The 17,088-nt window shown below is 41.5% G+C and overlaps 1 protein-coding gene across 4 annotated transcripts in view; it reads right to left on the reverse strand.

Annotated features, from left to right (window-relative positions):
• Positions 1–12: 12 nt before the first annotated feature.
• The window catches only part of LOC147256895 (potassium voltage-gated channel subfamily KQT member 5-like), a 127,773-nt gene continuing 110,697 nt past the window's right edge, over positions 13–17,088 (reverse strand). Inside the window, exons 10-15 of one of the 4 annotated variants that reach the window (XM_086210549.1) lie at positions 13,727–13,950; positions 11,440–11,551; positions 8,591–8,722; positions 8,301–8,408; positions 5,892–6,018; positions 13–4,151 (exon numbers count right to left, since the gene is read on the reverse strand). In XM_086210549.1, the coding sequence (XP_086066675.1) occupies positions 2,883–4,151; positions 5,892–6,018; positions 8,301–8,408; positions 8,591–8,722; positions 11,440–11,551; positions 13,727–13,950 (1,972 nt within the window). In that variant the 3' untranslated portion in view covers positions 13–2,882. Of the gene's footprint in view, positions 4,152–5,891; positions 6,019–8,300; positions 8,409–8,590; positions 8,723–11,439; positions 11,555–13,726; positions 13,951–17,088 lie in introns of all 4 variants that reach the window. The other 3 variants (XM_086210548.1, XM_086210551.1, XM_086210550.1) reach the window with 3 other exon arrangements.

Raw genomic sequence — 17,088 nt, forward strand, 5'->3', positions numbered from 1 at the left:
CTTGATAGAATTTCCTTTATTGATGAAAGAATAAAAGTTCACTTGCAGTTTTATTACATTACAGTCTTCATAAATCCAGATGAGATTATTACTATTGTGTAAATATGTGCACATAATTTAAATAAATTAAAAGATATGAGACAGAATGATGACCTTGCAGGCTTGTTATACGCCTAGTAGCAAAACGATCTCGGAATAAAAAACTGTAAAATGTCTCAAGTCAGGAGAGAAAATGCAGGCAGTGCAACTTTCTGAGGGATATAATGCACTTTTCAGGATTTGCAGATTTGGAAATAAATATGTACCACAAAAGCAAGGCACCAATACTTCATGAACTGCAAATTTTGTAGACTTTCGGTCAGGGCTGGGGTCTCTTTACTAATGATGTCATCATTTATGAATAGTTATTGGTATTCACCGTCAGTTAAAAAGGTTTATATATGACAACCTCCTCATGCAAAATATGTTTGAAGATCTCAGTGAAAGCGAACCCCTGGCCTCCTCACTTAATCTGCTCTTTGATACGGGTCTTCTGATGTCTTTGAGGTACTGTTAGCTATAATAATTCCCCCAAAACCGGGAGGAAATGGTTCTATGACCTTTTCCTGATTCTGTACCATGCAACAGGAAGAGGGAAGTTCTAAGCCATTGTGATGTCACTGTCTGGCAGTTAAAGCAACACTTGTTCTGCTCTGATTATTAATGACATAAGCAATACATTCTGCAGCGAGTTCACTCCAGAAAAACAAAAATAATCCCCCTGAATGAAAACAAGGAAACACAGATCCTGTTTTAGACAAGGAAACCTTCTTTCCTGTAAATATCAAGTAAAATTCCTGAACATTTCAGTGTGTTTCCAAACCAAAACAAAGCGTGTGGTTAAGACATCCCTATTTTTTCAGTTTGACAGACTTTTCTTTTTCTCATACCAAAAAGTGACATTCAAGATGAAGTGACATGTCAATCTATGGCTGTCGTCAGCTTGAAAACTAACAAACTGGTGCGTAATTGACATGAAAATAAGCAGTAACTGCTTCCCCTCTGTGTGCTGCAGACTGCAGGAGCTTCATATCCTCAATCCACAGCAGAAAGCTTTGTTTGTCTGGCTGTGAGTGCAACTGGTCATTGCTACTGGACGTGTGTGTAGCCTACATGTGCATACCTATTAACACATCCAGTGCCCCAGGTTACACTGAATGTCTCCCACTGTGCCCTCAGTAACAGACTACAAGTGTACCAACCAAGTTCAACTAAACTGACAAAATGTAAGGACCATAGCAGAATTAGTCTCTTTTCAGCCATCACACTACAAAATGACAGTTTTACAAACGATGGTGCCATGTTTGTGTATTTTCTCTGTTGTTCTTTACATCATTTTATTTGTATTTACGTCCGTATGATATGAAACTCTTTTTGATTTTGGACAACTTTGTCCTTATTGGGATTTTTTTTCATCAATATTTGGATTATACTGCATCACCACACAATGGCTATGTTAACATGCACATAATATTACATTTTTATTCCAATGCCCTTATTCTAAAAATGACAATATTCTGACTAAGCTGAGGAAAATTCATAATCCTCTAATAATCCTGTTTATAAGCAGCTGCACAAACTCAAAACAGCCAAGCTTGTCACTAGTGCAGAGCTAAAGTTGCCTATCCCTCCTGTCTGGTTGAAGTATTACTCACCATGAGACTTTCCAGTTTAATTTCTCCCAGTGTGCATTGAGGCATATGTACGTAGTGTTATTCTACCGTGTGCTTACTTTATTACTTCTTGGTTACTCATATTTGAATGTATTTCAGGGTGTGAGATGAGGGTCATATTGATGTTAGCAGTACATGTTAGCATAAGCGACTGCATTTATGTAGCTGGATGTAAACAAAGAAAGAGGCTGTTGCTAACAGCTGTAAAAACCTGACTAATATGTGAAATTCAGAAAAAGGCCAACTTCTAAAATCCAACAGGAATGTGCTGATTACACGACCTTTATCAACTTCAGACTAGTGTCATTTTCAGAATGATATAAGAATATAAGCGTGCATGCAAACATAGCCATCATTTAATGTGACAGTGAATGCAGCTTTGGCACAGGACACGTATCTGATGAATATCAGCTGATCAATGAAATGATAACACTAGATGCAAAGACTTTTGGGGAGAATTATTAAAAATGATGAAAAAGAGTGTCTTGTATTCAGGGGAATTGCGGCGAATCTAAGTTGTTGGTTGAGGAATATAGTCCATAGAATTTCAGGAATTCAGCAGATTTTTAAACTGTTTGTGTGAAAATGGACAAGAGCAGAGAATGAGTTGGACATGTTAAGGTTATGTCACGACCACTGGCTGTTCTGTAGACAGACAGGGGGCAGATACGTGGAGACCTTTAAGTACTCAAGCAGTTTTCATTCAGACGATGTGAGCGATATCATAGGTATGTGCCACAAGTGTTCAGTGTCCATGCCTTCCTACTTTGTTGAGTGTAAACTTTGTCTTGCTAATCTCAATACTTTGGATTTAAAACATGCAACGTTCATTCTGCATCTCAGGGTCACGTATCAACCAATTGTCTTTTAAAAACCAAGTTTACTTGGTTTGATAATACTGTCTTTAGGGGGTCTGCATTCCCATTCTACCACCCTTTATCTTATCTATCAGATTTCATTCTAAAACAAAGAACTCATGCAATCATACAGTACGTCACATTTGATCAGCCCGCATGGAAATACTGTGATTCATGTCAAATGTGTCAACATGAACAAACAAAATAAAAAAAGGACCCATGATATATTCTCGCCCTCCCGATCCCATTCAAGAATGATAAAAATCGTCTCTATGAGGTGAGATTTGCGTGCCCTCACAGCATGCATCCCGGTCTATTTTAACCGTACATGTGGCATGTTGAGTAACTCAGTGCTGCCAGTAGAGGGCGATGATGAGAGACCGCTGGCCAAACCCTGGTTAGAGCCCTGCGACCCAGCTCCTGCTCTGCCCTCTGTCCTCAGGAGCTCCAAGGAGTAAGAAGGGGCGGTCCCCTGTGACAGGAAGTCGAATCCCTGTGTTTCTATGTCCCTGTCACTGATAAAAAGGTCCTCCTCTCCCCATCCACCACCAGCACTTCTTCCTATCCTACCACTTCCTCCTGGATCTTGGCTACAGCTGAGGAAGTCAATAGGAGAGTCACTGCTCGTACTTGGGCTCGGAGATGAGACGCTTTGGTGGGCATCCTGGGCTGTCCCTGGGGCTGCCCGCATCAGGTCCTGCACTGACATGGACTTGCCCAAGCCACGCTCCACCAGGTTTGGACCTGAGCAGCGGCTGGGGGCTTGAGGTACCAGGGGCTCCAACTCCAGGCTCATTTGTCTCCTCCAGGAGCACTCTTCTTTTGGGTTTAGTCTACCATTGCTGTTGGTGCTGCCCTGTAGCTGCTGCCCCAGTGTTCCCAGTCCCAAGCCAAGGCTAAGGTCCTGCCCAGCACTGCTCTCCTCCATCTGCATTCCCAGACCTCCGCAAAAGTTCTCCATATCAGGGGAAGTCTCGGTGGAGGTTACTTGCATCAAGTTCAGTTCAAATTTGTTCAGGCCAGGGTTCTGGCTTGGAGGAGGTGGAGGAAGCCTTGCCAGAAGACGAAACCCTCCCCCTCCTACTCCTCCACCCCCACCACTGCTGGTACTATTTGGGGTGAGGATAGGAGAGCTCCCCACTGCCTCATCATTGCCACTTTCAGGTGTGTTGGCCTGATGATGATGAGGATGGTGGTGATGATGATGGTGATGATGGTGATGATGAGGCAGTGGGGATGGGCTGAAAGAGGAAGATGCAAGGCCGGATGGAGGCGTTGAAGAGGAGGCATTGAGATTGAGGTTGAGCTCATGGGGCGGAGCCAGGATGAGATGGAGTCCTTTCTGGGAGAGATGGGAGTTAGTGGAGGAGCGTGTGACACAGCCACCAGGGGGAGCTGCTCCGCTGCTGCTGACCTGGGTAGAGGACAGGTCCTTGCTGAAGACCGAAGAGTGGTAGTCAGAGGTCTGTTCCAGTTCAAACAGGGGCAGAGAGGAGAGTGTGAGGGCCGAGGAAGAGCCTTTACGCAACACCTGACGATAGATGTCAAGCAGGGAATCTAGTTTTGACTCAATGGACTGGACCTGGGAGGAGAGGAAGGGGCGAGGTAAGACAGCATCCTTTAGCTTTTTTTTGACTTCCTTTGTGATTAAATCATCTTTCAAACTACTCTGGTAGTACAAGTGTTTGTGTGTAGAAAAATAAACCATTCACTATACTCATAGTGACAATGTGAAAAAAAAAAAACTGCAACATAACAAAAAAACCCCTAAAAAACCTCCACTGAACCTCTTACCAATCGAACTCATCTATTGTATCCCACAATGCATCAGATATTCAGCCAGGCCTGAAGCGGCAACCATCTGTGACTGCTAATAAAACTTGATCAGGTTTTAATATCTTTGCACATAAGAAAGTAAATACGCAGATTTTTAATATCGTCACCTTCTTAAAATAATTGCCTCAGTAATGTTTTGACTTTTTTTTTTTTTGCCTGAATCAACTCCTTATGATGTTTTGTCTCCAGTTTTGGGGGATTTTCAGAAAAATGTAATTTTTAATGTCTATTTGGCAAATATATTCTGATATTTTGATGAAAATGGCCTGGCACCAGGTCCATGCCCGTTGCTCATTCTTTGTTAGCTATTTCCCCTTCATCCGAAGATGTGCTCAGGATAAACAATTGCACAGCACTTTTTTCCCCCCTGGAATTAAAAAGACTGAAATCTACACACATTTCTTGCTTTATATTCAGTTGGGCAGTTGAAATGCAAATTAAATCAACACCAGAAAACAACTTGTCTCTAAAAGATATATTATATTATAATATTTCAAAAGAAAATTCTTTTATTTTTTCCCGGGAGAGTTTCCTTTGTCTAGACAAGTTTATGGATTTTTTTATTTTGTTGATTTAAATATATAATGTGCCTCAGGGACAAGCTTGCATGGAAATGTTCATAATTTCTGAAAGTGGCCTCTCTTATTTTTAAAGTAAATCATTGCGGAAACAAAAATATTCCCTTGGCTCTCTATCATCTCCCTGCTGACATTGGGAATGATGGGCATGATTTGAAGTCCCAACAAAGCACGTTCTGGGGTTATGTCTGGTTCACATTATGACAATAAGTAAGCGATATTTGATTACTTTCTACTGCTGATCCAACAGGCGTGATCTGTTTTTTCTTAGTTGTGAGAATGGTTGAAAAATAAGACAATCCTTTTCACTATATACTATATTCCTGAAAAGGGTTATCTTAATAATAGAGAAACAACGCATCGCCTTATGTTCACAATGTTTTGGGACTCAGGGGGTACAATTTCCCTTTATGAACATGGATATGGAAGAGAACATGAATAAAAACCTGGTAGATGAGATTTTTTGAAGCTCCAAATAATCAGTTTTGCTCGGGAGATGCAATTAGCATTTCTGATGTGAGGAAATGGCTGCAGGTGTTCAACTAAAACACCATAATAATAATAACAGATGAAATATGTTTGTAGCTGCCACAATCATTCGTCTAAAATAATTTTGGCTGTAATTTCCAACACGACTGGCTGAACACCAGATATTTAATTGTTAAAGCTAAAAAAAGTCAATTGCAGTATTCTGAGTTCTTCTTCCGCACAGTAATATATAACCCACAGCCGAGGAGCCTCAGGTGTAATTACTGGCCTATTAGTCTCTATGATGAATATCTGTTACAGAATGGCTCTGTTCCACAAACAGGCATGGGTGGAGTACAAGCCTTTAATGCCTGATTCAGGTTTATACAAATCAAATTATTGCTAAATTAGAAAGTAAAGTGTAGAAGAAGAACAAGTACCTGGCGTTCCACTTTACAGACGCGGCCCAGCATGCTCATATCCTCCAGTAAATCTCCATCAGACAGCAACTTCTCACGAATCTTCTTGTCCAGAGGGATCTGGCCCCTCCCCAGGATTTGGTCCACCCTGGATGACACACAAGCAGACACAGAAGACATGAATGATGTGAAATAGAAGCACGACTGCAGGCCACCGTCAGAAAGGAGGAGCAGGTGAAACTGCAACAGAGCAAAAAATTAAGCAGATTTGTCTTTCAAAATACAGGCAAGACGACTGTGGAAAGGAGAGTTTGCACTTCCTCACTGGATTTATAAAGAGAGGTCCACACATGCTTTTCCATTTTATCTTCATTTGAAAAATGCTACAATATAATATTAACCATTTTGATGAAGTAATATCAAATAAATCAGGGTGGCATTTGAGCCCAAAGACACTCAACAATTGAGCCAGTGCAACCTAATATTGCTGTTTTACATAACTTCGAACTATGAATGAATTTGAGTTTCTGCCTGACTCGACTGTTTCTGAATAATCCCCCAAACTATCGAATCCCTGAATATTTAGGCTGTTCTTGCTGATGTTGCTTTAATAAATAAATTAAGCACTAGAGTCTCACTCAACTACTTCACTTCAAGTTCAATGAGCCTCCCCTGAAAACACCTCTGATATGAACAGTTACTTAAGCTTCACAGCACTTGATTCTAATTTAAAAATCTATCATTTCAATAAAACTCCACTGCCATTAACACAGCGTGAAAGCAGATACACGATTGAAAGGAAGCAATGATGGGGATAAGACTGTATTTTGTTTTTGTTTGTTTTTTTACCTTTTGTTGAAACATTTATTACCACTCCTTATTTAACAAATCCAGTGAGGTTCAGTGTAATGAGGTTAATAACAGGGAGAAGCATGCCAGCATTTCAGAGACATCTAGTTTACATGATGCACATGCAAGATCACACCTGCGTCACACAGGGTTTGAGTGTTGACACTGTCGTAACGCTGTCGTAACGCTGTCGTAACACTGCAGTAACACTGTCGTAACACTGTCGTAACACTATAATAACACTACACCAGTTCAACTTGATGTAAACTTACTGAAGCTTTCAAGTTTTGACACTTTTTCTGAAATATGGTATGTTTCTCTACTATTGATGAAATACTAATTTTAATACATCGATTCTGTGTCCCACTTGTCAGCCCGGTGCAATATTACAGATACAGGCGTGCCAATGACTATTGCCATCTGTAATTATTTTTGATGTCCTGGTTCAAATGAAGACTTCACTCATCATGTGATCTTGTTCTGACAGTTAGTTTGTCACCTATCGTGGTAGCAGGCATGCAGCAGAGGACACGGCCAACAACGGGTGGGCGTGTACAGTGTGGAGTAGAACATTGAAGTCTGAATCATGTTGCTGCGTTTGTCAGACAGACCTGATTCATGTGAGACACTAAAAAGATTCGTTCAAAATGATTTGTTCATTCATTTTCATTATAATACACTCACCACTGTCTATGGTACATTTGTATCTAATAAGTGCATAATGCTGCCTACAGCGTTTACTTCAACTAGATAAATCATTAATTGGCAGTTCCAAATGTACTTCTTGACCAAAGTACATTTCGACAAACTAGAGTTAATCAGTTTTTAACCGAAGAGTCAGTGCCAGCAGGAGTCAGTACTACTACAGCAACACTTGTTGGGTATTCACAGCAGTTTGAACTCAGATACTGAATGCCAGCATGGTGGTTTCCAGGACCCCAGAGTTCAGTTTCCTCAGCAAAAACAACAAAATCAGTTGTCTGGGTAATGTATTGTTAAGGAGTGATCATTGCATGCCTAAGACAATGCAGAGTTGGGTAAGTAAGAGCAGTGCATGACAAGTGTGTGTGTGTGTGTGTGGTGTGTCTGTGTGTGTGTTCTTGTATTTGCTACTTATTCAGGACTAGAATACCTATTCAACCAACAGAGTGAGGACATTTTGGAAAGTGAGGACATTTTAGCCGGCTCTCACATCTTCAAAGGGCCATTTGAAGGTCAAGACTTGGTTTTAGAGTTGAGGTTAGAATCAGGTTCTGGTTAGGTTTAGGGTCAAGGTTAGGGTCAGGCAATCAGTTGGGATGGTTAGGTTTAGGGTGAGGGGCTAGGGAATGTATATCAATGAAAGTCCTCACAAAGATATAAGTACAACAATATGTGTGTGTGTGTGTGTGTGTGTGTGTGCGTGTGTGTGTGTGTGCGTGCAAATGTTCAGATCAATTCACTTTCAGCTCAGTCAATTCCAGGTTCTAGTTTGTCCTATTTTTTGAGGACAAACCACATCCCAAGTTGACTGAATCAAAGGGAAGTAAACCAATCCGATCCGACATGTTTGGGGTGGGGTGGGGGAGGATTTGCTCTGACCCCTGGGTGGAGTTCTTTCTGCCCTGGCTGTAATAGACAGGTGGGGAGGGGGAGGAAAAGGTCTTGGCTCGGCTGCTCAGGGGCTGTGGGCCTACTATCATGTCCAGCCTGTGAGGGAAGCAAAGTGACACACATGCATGAAGTACCATTAGACATGCATGCAAACACACACATATACACACACCAAGACATGGATAAGTTACTGTGTAGTCAAACAGCAAAGACACCAGCTAGCTGATGTTGTTACCATGCAGTGTATTAAAGGTGGGGGCAGCGCTACTTTTTCCTACCTGGTCTGGAGACTCTTAATGCGACACAACATGTCCAGGTGACCAGCTGAGTACTGCTCAATCACATCCTTCACATCATACGGGCGCAGCGTCTCCTTAAACTTCTTCTTGGCTACATGGAACTTCATAATTCTGGAGAAACAGCATAGATTTTCATATCTATCATCTACCACAAGGGGGAGCTGTGATACAGCCACTACTCATGGCTCAGCTGAGAGATTTGCCAGACTGTTGTCAAAGAAAACAAATCCAAGCTTACTTTTGCTTTTCGTGTATTTAAAAAATGTCTCTGCACACGAACTACCTGCTTCCTCTCACCAATCCAAACAGTCGGACACCTGAACAATCACCTCATTGCACCTTGTACAAACACCTCGCCGGGCTGCGGCTTCTTATTTTAGCTGCGTGAGTGTAAAAGTATCGCTCCGGAAAACCAACTGTCTGAATGTACCTCCACCTGTGGAGACCGGAGGGCAAATCTGAGGGAATGAGCGGTGAGAGGAAGGGGCTGGAAGGACAGCCAGTGAATCAGTATTTGGCTGGAGTGGAGGTGGGACGCCCCCCCTCTCAATCATGAGAGTGAAGCCTTATTTTAAAAGCCAATCGAGCTGGTGTTTGTGTTAGTAGCCTCTAATCTTAGATTTAGGAATCTCAGGAATAAAGCCGCCATCATCATCATCATCATCATCATCAAATACCTAAATAAATGATGTAATAAATAAGGTAATAAAAGAAACGAATGTGGAAGCCTTCAGTTATTAAATGCATGTGCAGGTTAAAATATATTAACAAAATGCATTTATTAATTTTGTATCAACTTTTTGTAATGTCATTATTGCCAGTTTAGTCCTCTGTTTCTGTTGTGTTTTTTGTTTTATCTTTTTGTTCTAATGTGTTTTTTTTTTTTTTGCCTACAGTATTTAAGTGTATTTAAGAGGGCATGTCTGTACTATTCAGGCATCACCAATCAATCGCCACACAGTGCAGTGGCTGCTCACATGAGACTAAGGTCCTCAATTTAAAAAAAAAAACACCAACCAAAAAAAACAGCAAAAAATCCATCCATCCATCCATTATCTTCCACTTATCCTGTTAAGGGTCCGGGGGCTGGAGCCTATCCCAGCAGCCTTCAGGCGAGAGGCGGGGTTCACCCTGGACGGGTCACCAGTCCATGGCAGGGCCAACACACACAGACAGACAACCATTCACACTCACAGCCACACCTACGGTCAATTTAGAGTATCAATCAGCCTCGTCCCCTCTTGATGTCTTTGGACTGTGGGAGGAAGCTGGAGTACCAGAGAGAACCCACACAGGAACAGGGAGAACATGCAGACTACACACAGAAAGATCCCAACAGAAAATAATTTAAAATAGAAATGAATTAATACAAAAGGTTTGATTTGTCAAATGAATATATTTATCTTATTTGTCATTGATTTTTTTTTTATTTCTGTGCATGCTTTCTTCAAATTAAACAGCACATTTAATAGATTTTCTCTACATTTGTTGCTTAATTTATTCATTTATGAGTAATCACAGTGATTTTATTCCTAAAACCAAAACTAAAAACTGTAAAGGATTAATTCGCTCCAGATGGAAGATATCTTTCTCACCTCCAGTGTTATCTAGATCTGACAATACTGAAGTTTGCTTTATTCATAAGATTCCGAAATAATTTTCCATATTTTTGTTCATAAACTAAAGATTTGGACTGATTGGTTAACCTACAATGCTCAGATGTTTAATGCCGATTCTGTTTTTTACATTTTGGTGAAAAGGAAGGTGACGGTCAAAGAAGGAGAAGATTCAGTCTCCATCCATCCATCCATTTTCTATATCACTTATCCGCTAATGGTCGCTACGGGCTGGAGCCTATCCTAGTTGACATTGGGTGAGAGGCGGGGTTCACTCTGGACGTGTCGCCAGTCCATCGCAGGGACATCAGGAGCAATTAGGGGTTCCGTCTCATGCTCAAGGATACTTGGACACCGGGGGAAGTGAGGATCGAACCAGAGACCCTTCGGTTGCTAGACAGCAACGCTACCTCCAACCCATGCCACTGCCTGATTAATTTTAAGATTCTTTTCTAAATCAATAATTCAAGCTTTATATATAAATAGCCACTGATACATGTTACGCACGGACCAACGTGGCATCTTGAGCAAGACTCAAGGTTATTTGGTTTATTTCAATGTTTGACAGTAAATAAATGGAAAAAATGATCACATTTTCCCTTTTGAAAGGCTCCCAAAATTTCTAATTTTGGCTACTCAATTTTCTGTTGACCCATTCATTGATTAGTTGTGATTGTCAGTTAGTGTGCAAGTAAGTAAAACAAAAGTTTGATTAGCAGGTATAAGTACAGGGCTTCAGCATGATTGTAGGGAATTGTACGATTATCACGTCTGTCTGTATGAGAGACAGTTCAGTACAGATTTTTAAATAATTTAAGTGGGTCATTTCGTGGCATTGTTTGTTTAGATTTGTTAACATACATGTTTTACATCTCGTTGTTTGTACAGTTTAGCGTTAGTGTGTCTGGTCGTGCATCTTCAGTGAAACGTGGCCAGATGGCTAACATGCACATAGTGCCCTTGCATTGCTCTGCAGTCTTAATGCTCCCACTAACCATATTTCCTGTCTCTCAACACTGCGTCCAATCACATGAGCCAAAGACAATCTAAAAATAAGCTTTGAAAAAAAATCTTCTGGTCACTTGAATCCCCTGAGTACTTTCAATCAACAGGGCTGGTCAGAGACAATCCGGGCCTGTTTGCATGCAACATTTCAGAGAAGAAAAACATTTGCTGCTTGGATTCACAGCTGGGTAAAGTCTGGTGCCTCACCTGACGGCTCTAATGACAGACTTGATGGAGGGCAGCAAGTCCTCAACCGAGATCTCACAGTGACAGCACTTCTCGTCGAAGCCGTCCTCGCTGGCCATGTTGGAGTCTGTTGCTGCTAGAGGGAAAAAGAAGGATGACTATTCCAAAATTCATAGTTCATCGAATCCCTCGTATGGATGACTAAAGCTGACATAAATACAATATATGAGTTGATAAAGAGGAAATGTAGAGGAATAAATCTGCAGGTTGATGTGAAAAAAAGGACAGCAACCCAAAACTGCCAGAACTGCATTTGACAATTATTTATTTTGTTTTCATTTATTTTCTTATCCATCATTTCCCAAGTTTCTATTTCCTGATTCGCTGCTTTCTCATTTTTTAAATTTTTAAATTTGGGACAGGAGTTTAGTCTTGCGTGAGCTCCCATGGTACTGGAGAGTGGGATTGATTAGTTATGCCTAAGTAGTCCAGACATGCCCTCTAGTTAACATCTGGGCGAAAAAAATGGCATAAATGACAGAAATGAAGTAAATACTGAAACATGAACATCAACAGATATTCAATAATCAGCAGTAAAGAAAATATGGAATTTTTTTAACTCCTTGCACTGATGGAAGTGGTTTACATGAAGGCAACAACAACAGCTCACTCTGCATAAAGGCATAGACACACAGACAATAATACAACTTTAAGAGTCTAGTTATCGGTGCATATATACATATATGCCTCTGTTTCTCTATGTCTGCTTTATCTAAGCTATATATATATATATATATATATATATACACACACACACACACACACACACACACACACACACACACACACAGTATGTGTGTGCTTTAAGCTTTATGAGCAAAAGAAGCTGACTGATTGGATGAAAACATGATTAATGGGAAAGCCAAAAATAATGAGCTGAGAGGCTTAAATGCCACACTGATCGATTACTAAACTGGAGGGAGACATGAAGATGAGAAACTCATTCTTGCTTTGCCCTCCATAAACAGAGACTATTTTAAGAAGGAAATTGTTATTATTTTAAGTTAAGCACCAATGACGAGTGAGACTCCGCGTCCTCTAACATCTCATTTAGCCGCCATGTCAGTGACAGCGTATGCTTAAACCAAGTGTGGCTAACCACCCTGCCAGTTTGGTTTTGGCTAGTTTGCTACTAATTCTTCTCTACCAGGAGGCCCTGGCCAGCTGGCTGCCTACAACACCCCATATGGCAGCTGGAACTCACCGCCCCCCACCCTACATCAATCTATCATCCACCCACCAACACCAACTGGCTGTCATGAAGGGGGGGTTTGCCAGGCCGGCACTGTAAGGCCAAGGCAAGGAAGGCCATTAACATTCCTGCACTCAAATGCCTGAATTAGTGGGCAAAACCAGTTCTAGTGGGTTGGATGGTCAAACCCCCTAGAACTGGCTTCAACTGAATACACATTCACTTAGCATGATGGCTTAAAGTTTCAAGTTGCATATTTGTTTGTGGTGGGGTAATAATGACACCCATGAGCCTTTATCTCTTGGTACAGCTCCGATCTCCCTCTATCCTGGACACTTCGATAATCCACTAATAAGCTTTGACACATAACTATCACAAAACCCCAAATTGACTTTTGGTTTTATATGGTTTAAAGCAATGAAGAGACACTTTTGTCTCCATCTTATGGCAATGACAGTAATTATAATCGTCAGCGTGCGCTACATCATTGGTTAGGCTGTAAAATGGGGGATAAACTGCCTTTAGCGCTCCATAACTCCACCGTAATGTCCCATTTCACTATTAGAATTTGATTAATTTAATCTGATAATTTTGTTAATGTCTCCAAATGCTGCATGACTGAATTATCTAACCACAGGCAAGCTGACAGATGGTTCACCAGAAGTGGCTAGCTGGGCTAGCATAAGTCTCCGGTGCTCTGCCTATAGAAAGGGAATGTGGCCACAGGTGCCAGAGATGTACCTGGTGGTTATGACCTAGTGAGCATTGAGAGGCCTTGTTTGGGTTGAGTGTACAGTGAGGGACGTCCATTTCTATAAAATGATGATGCACTCGAGCAGACAAGACAAAAATGAGTGTTCGGTAATATAATAGCTTCTGTTTGACTCATGTAATGAGCTGTGTGAGTTTGTGTGTGAGTGTGTGTGTGTGTGTGTGTGTGTGTGTGTGTGTGTGTGTGTGTGTGTGTGTGTAGGGAGGACAACAACACTTGCTCCTTGTATAAATGAATCAGAAGCTAACCACTAACAGTGGAGTGCTGGGGGCACAGTCACTCACCATCAGTGGTGGATCGGGACTGGCTCTTCAGGCGTAACGAGGGTCTGAAGCGCGTGCGGTCGTTGAAGCTCCAGCTCTTCTGTACCTTGGCGGGGCTGGTCCCCTCGGTACCGGCCTCGGCCACTGGAGAGCGCCGGTCGTTCACTGAAGACGTCTGCCTGTTCTTGATGCTCTGACCACGGGGGCTGGCCATCCTTACCCGCTCCTTGAAGCTCAACTTTTGGCTGTAGAATGACATGAGGATGAAGAGCAGTGGCGAAGGAGTTGGAATGAGATGTAGAAGAATTTGATGGATGTTAAATCATGTTCATGATGGATGTTTTAGGTCAACAAGACTTTTGGCAAAATGCTGTTGTTGTTCACTTACACAATCTTATCAGTCATCATCCAGAACTTGAACTACTAACTTAAGCTGCAGGAACAAATGGACGCAGACCAGCATGCACTGCAGCAGCAAAATGCATGCTCAGGTTAGGCAGGACGCTTTCAACTGTGTGTCTCCTATTTGCTGCATCATTGGTGTCATTGCACAAGATAACGAGCTACTGTTTGACACTCTTGTCACACAGGGTGATATGTCACCAAATGTAGAGGCGACTAAATGAACATCACCTTATAAGGGAAACAGGACACAGTGATGAAATGTTTATGTAGATGCATGCAGTCAGCGTGCAGGCAACAGGCAATCTAATACAATCAATGACGAGGTAATTATGGAATTTAACATTTAGTGCAACAAATATGACTGGTCATAATCTATATTTTTCTCATTGTCAACAGATTAATGAAAACATCAAAATGAGCATAGGAACTCTCCATCCTGCCGCTGGCACTCTGCCGCCAACCTGTTTTGATCCTACCGGAGGTCAAATGCTTTAACTATTCCAAATACACCGAGCATCTGGTTACTGTTAATAAACACCATTTTAACGCAAGTAAAGACAGCATTTGTCAGGGACTCTTTTCAGATTTGGATTTATAACGTAGTGCAATTCTTTGTTCTATTTCTGGCAGTATGTGCTTCTAGAGTGCCCATTGTAGTCGTGCAGCAGCATGTAGTGCAATGGTGGGTTATAAGTATGTTTGAGTGATTCTTCAACCAAAATATGTTTTTTGCCTGTCAAGTACTCAGAAATCGGGGTTTTGACCTCCACTGCGGCGTTTCTGAGAGCAAACATGAACATGAGTTGGTGTAACTAAGTGCACCAGCTTGTAGTACTTGGTGCCAAACTGGAAGGTTGGATAATGAAGAGGTGGGTTATACTGGAGGATGGACCTGAGAATTTGTACATGGATATTTTTGGACGGTTTAGCTGTTAGAGATCAGCAACTGTTAGCTTCAAGCTAAACATAGCTGGCTAGCTCCTTCTGCATTCTGAACTCACAAAGAGGTAATGAAGAAAAAAAGTCCTTGTGAACTCAAGATACCTACTTGTGAGTACTTGGAAGGCAAAATACACTTTTTTAAGGGAAATATTACTTCGAGAGTCTGTTGAGAATTTGAATGTATTCAAGGTATCGGTTAAATAGCTGAAAGTTTTTGACATGGTAAAGAAAAATCCACCTATTGGCTACATATAAATTAATATGTGATTCAATTTATGACAGGTGCTCAACCATATTTCTGTAAGTCAGAACAAAGAACTGGGGGAGATGAGACAGTGGGGTGTGAGGACTGAGGTGGGACTGGCTGTTTTGAGGGTGCAGAAAGTTTTCCTGAATTTACTGCAAATTAATCTGTTTATGTATTAGAAAGTGCACAGTGGGCTATTTGCTATTCATCTTAATGAGAAGTTACATAATGTTTTCCTACAAAGGAGGTTGAGGCAATTATATGGGTTGGGCAGTAGTCACTGCAGGTGCCTGATGTTGTGACAATGTGGGTATCCTCATATACTCTTGTTTATGCTGCTGCTTCCATCTGCAAATACATATTTGGTGTTTTTATTGGTCACAGTCACTCATTCCTGCCAATTATGGTGTGTGTTGATACTAATAATTGATTAATGAGTGTCGGCCACTGACTGATGAAACAGTCACACTGGCCATCCCTTGTGTTGTGTTCTTTGCACAGGAATTGTAGGCAATAAGAGAAATAGAATATCATGAGCCGTATCCTTAAAGTGCGGCTGAAACCGTGTTGGTGTCGAGCTGCTTTATGGAGACAAATTCACAAGTGAAAACAGGCTTAACTGGCGGGGACTAGGGTTAGGAAGAATTTGATCGCAAGGGTGAAAAGTAGGCGTAACCAGAGCATCTCATAACACAACATTAGGAGATGACATTGATGGGATAGCAATGTCTGTCAAGGACAGAGAGGCACATTTCCATAACTGGAGCAGTCTCTGTAACATAATCTGGAGCTGCTACAGATCCCACTTTCCTGAGCATCAGTACATTCGAGCCATCTGGCCTGGTATTTCGCAATGTTTCGGTTAAAGACACATCAATGTACCATTTTTGCTAGCTAGCTTATATTATACTGGTTGATACTCAACAAGAGGAAAGACAAATTGACTTTGATGTAAAAACACAAAGAATCGTCAAAGATCTCAACTGAGAGTGTAGACGAGGAGTTTTTTTCATTTCAGCTTGACTTTAAAATGACAGTAAATGAGAAGCCTCATGTACGGATCTGAGGGACGAGCTGAGCATTTGTATGAAGGACCAAGGGAAAGATGTGCTGCCTGTACTTTTGATGCAACAAACAGAGCTGTGTGAGGACAAAATCAAGGTGGCCAGCATTAAAGAGTCCTTTCTCTACAGTCAGCTGTTTCTCTGGGTCTGGTGTTGAGAATAAAACCTGTCAGATATTCTGAGAGTTAAAAATACATCACAACAGGCAGAAGAGGCACATGGCTGCAGGCAAAGGTCAAACGAAGTGGATATTAGTGTATCACTAAAAGGTCAACCGCCGTCCAGATGTGATAACTCCACCCCCCCCAAAGCTGCAGCCTCCTACAGATACCCATGCACCAGTAATTAGTCAGCATTCCCAAAGACCACAGGTCATGTGACAGAGGAGCTGTGTACCTATGTCTCCGAGCGGTACATCTCCTCAGTAGCTTCTGTTTATTACTATGAATCTTACTAAAAGAACCAAGGGGAGATAGAGATATGGTGACGTGTTACATGATGCAGAGAAAATATTCACCTCTGGCTAGTGTAAGGCACGTTTTAATCCTCATTACCCTGTCTCTTGTTCCATTCATTACATCTTAATGAGGCAAATGCCTGACGTGAAAATGCAATAATCGTTTGAAATTCAGTATAAAATCACGTAGCAGGATCTTTGCTGGTTTGTCCACCGCTGACAGCAGCAGCAGAAAGGAGGAAAGTGAACATTCCTAGCACCGTTTCAA

Source organism: Aulostomus chinensis, chromosome 8 (assembly GCF_037954235.1).
Source record: "Aulostomus chinensis isolate RoL2024-O1b breed Wild chromosome 8, RoL_Achi_v1.0, whole genome shotgun sequence".
Classification (NCBI taxonomy): Eukaryota; Metazoa; Chordata; class Actinopteri; order Syngnathiformes; family Aulostomidae; genus Aulostomus; species Aulostomus chinensis.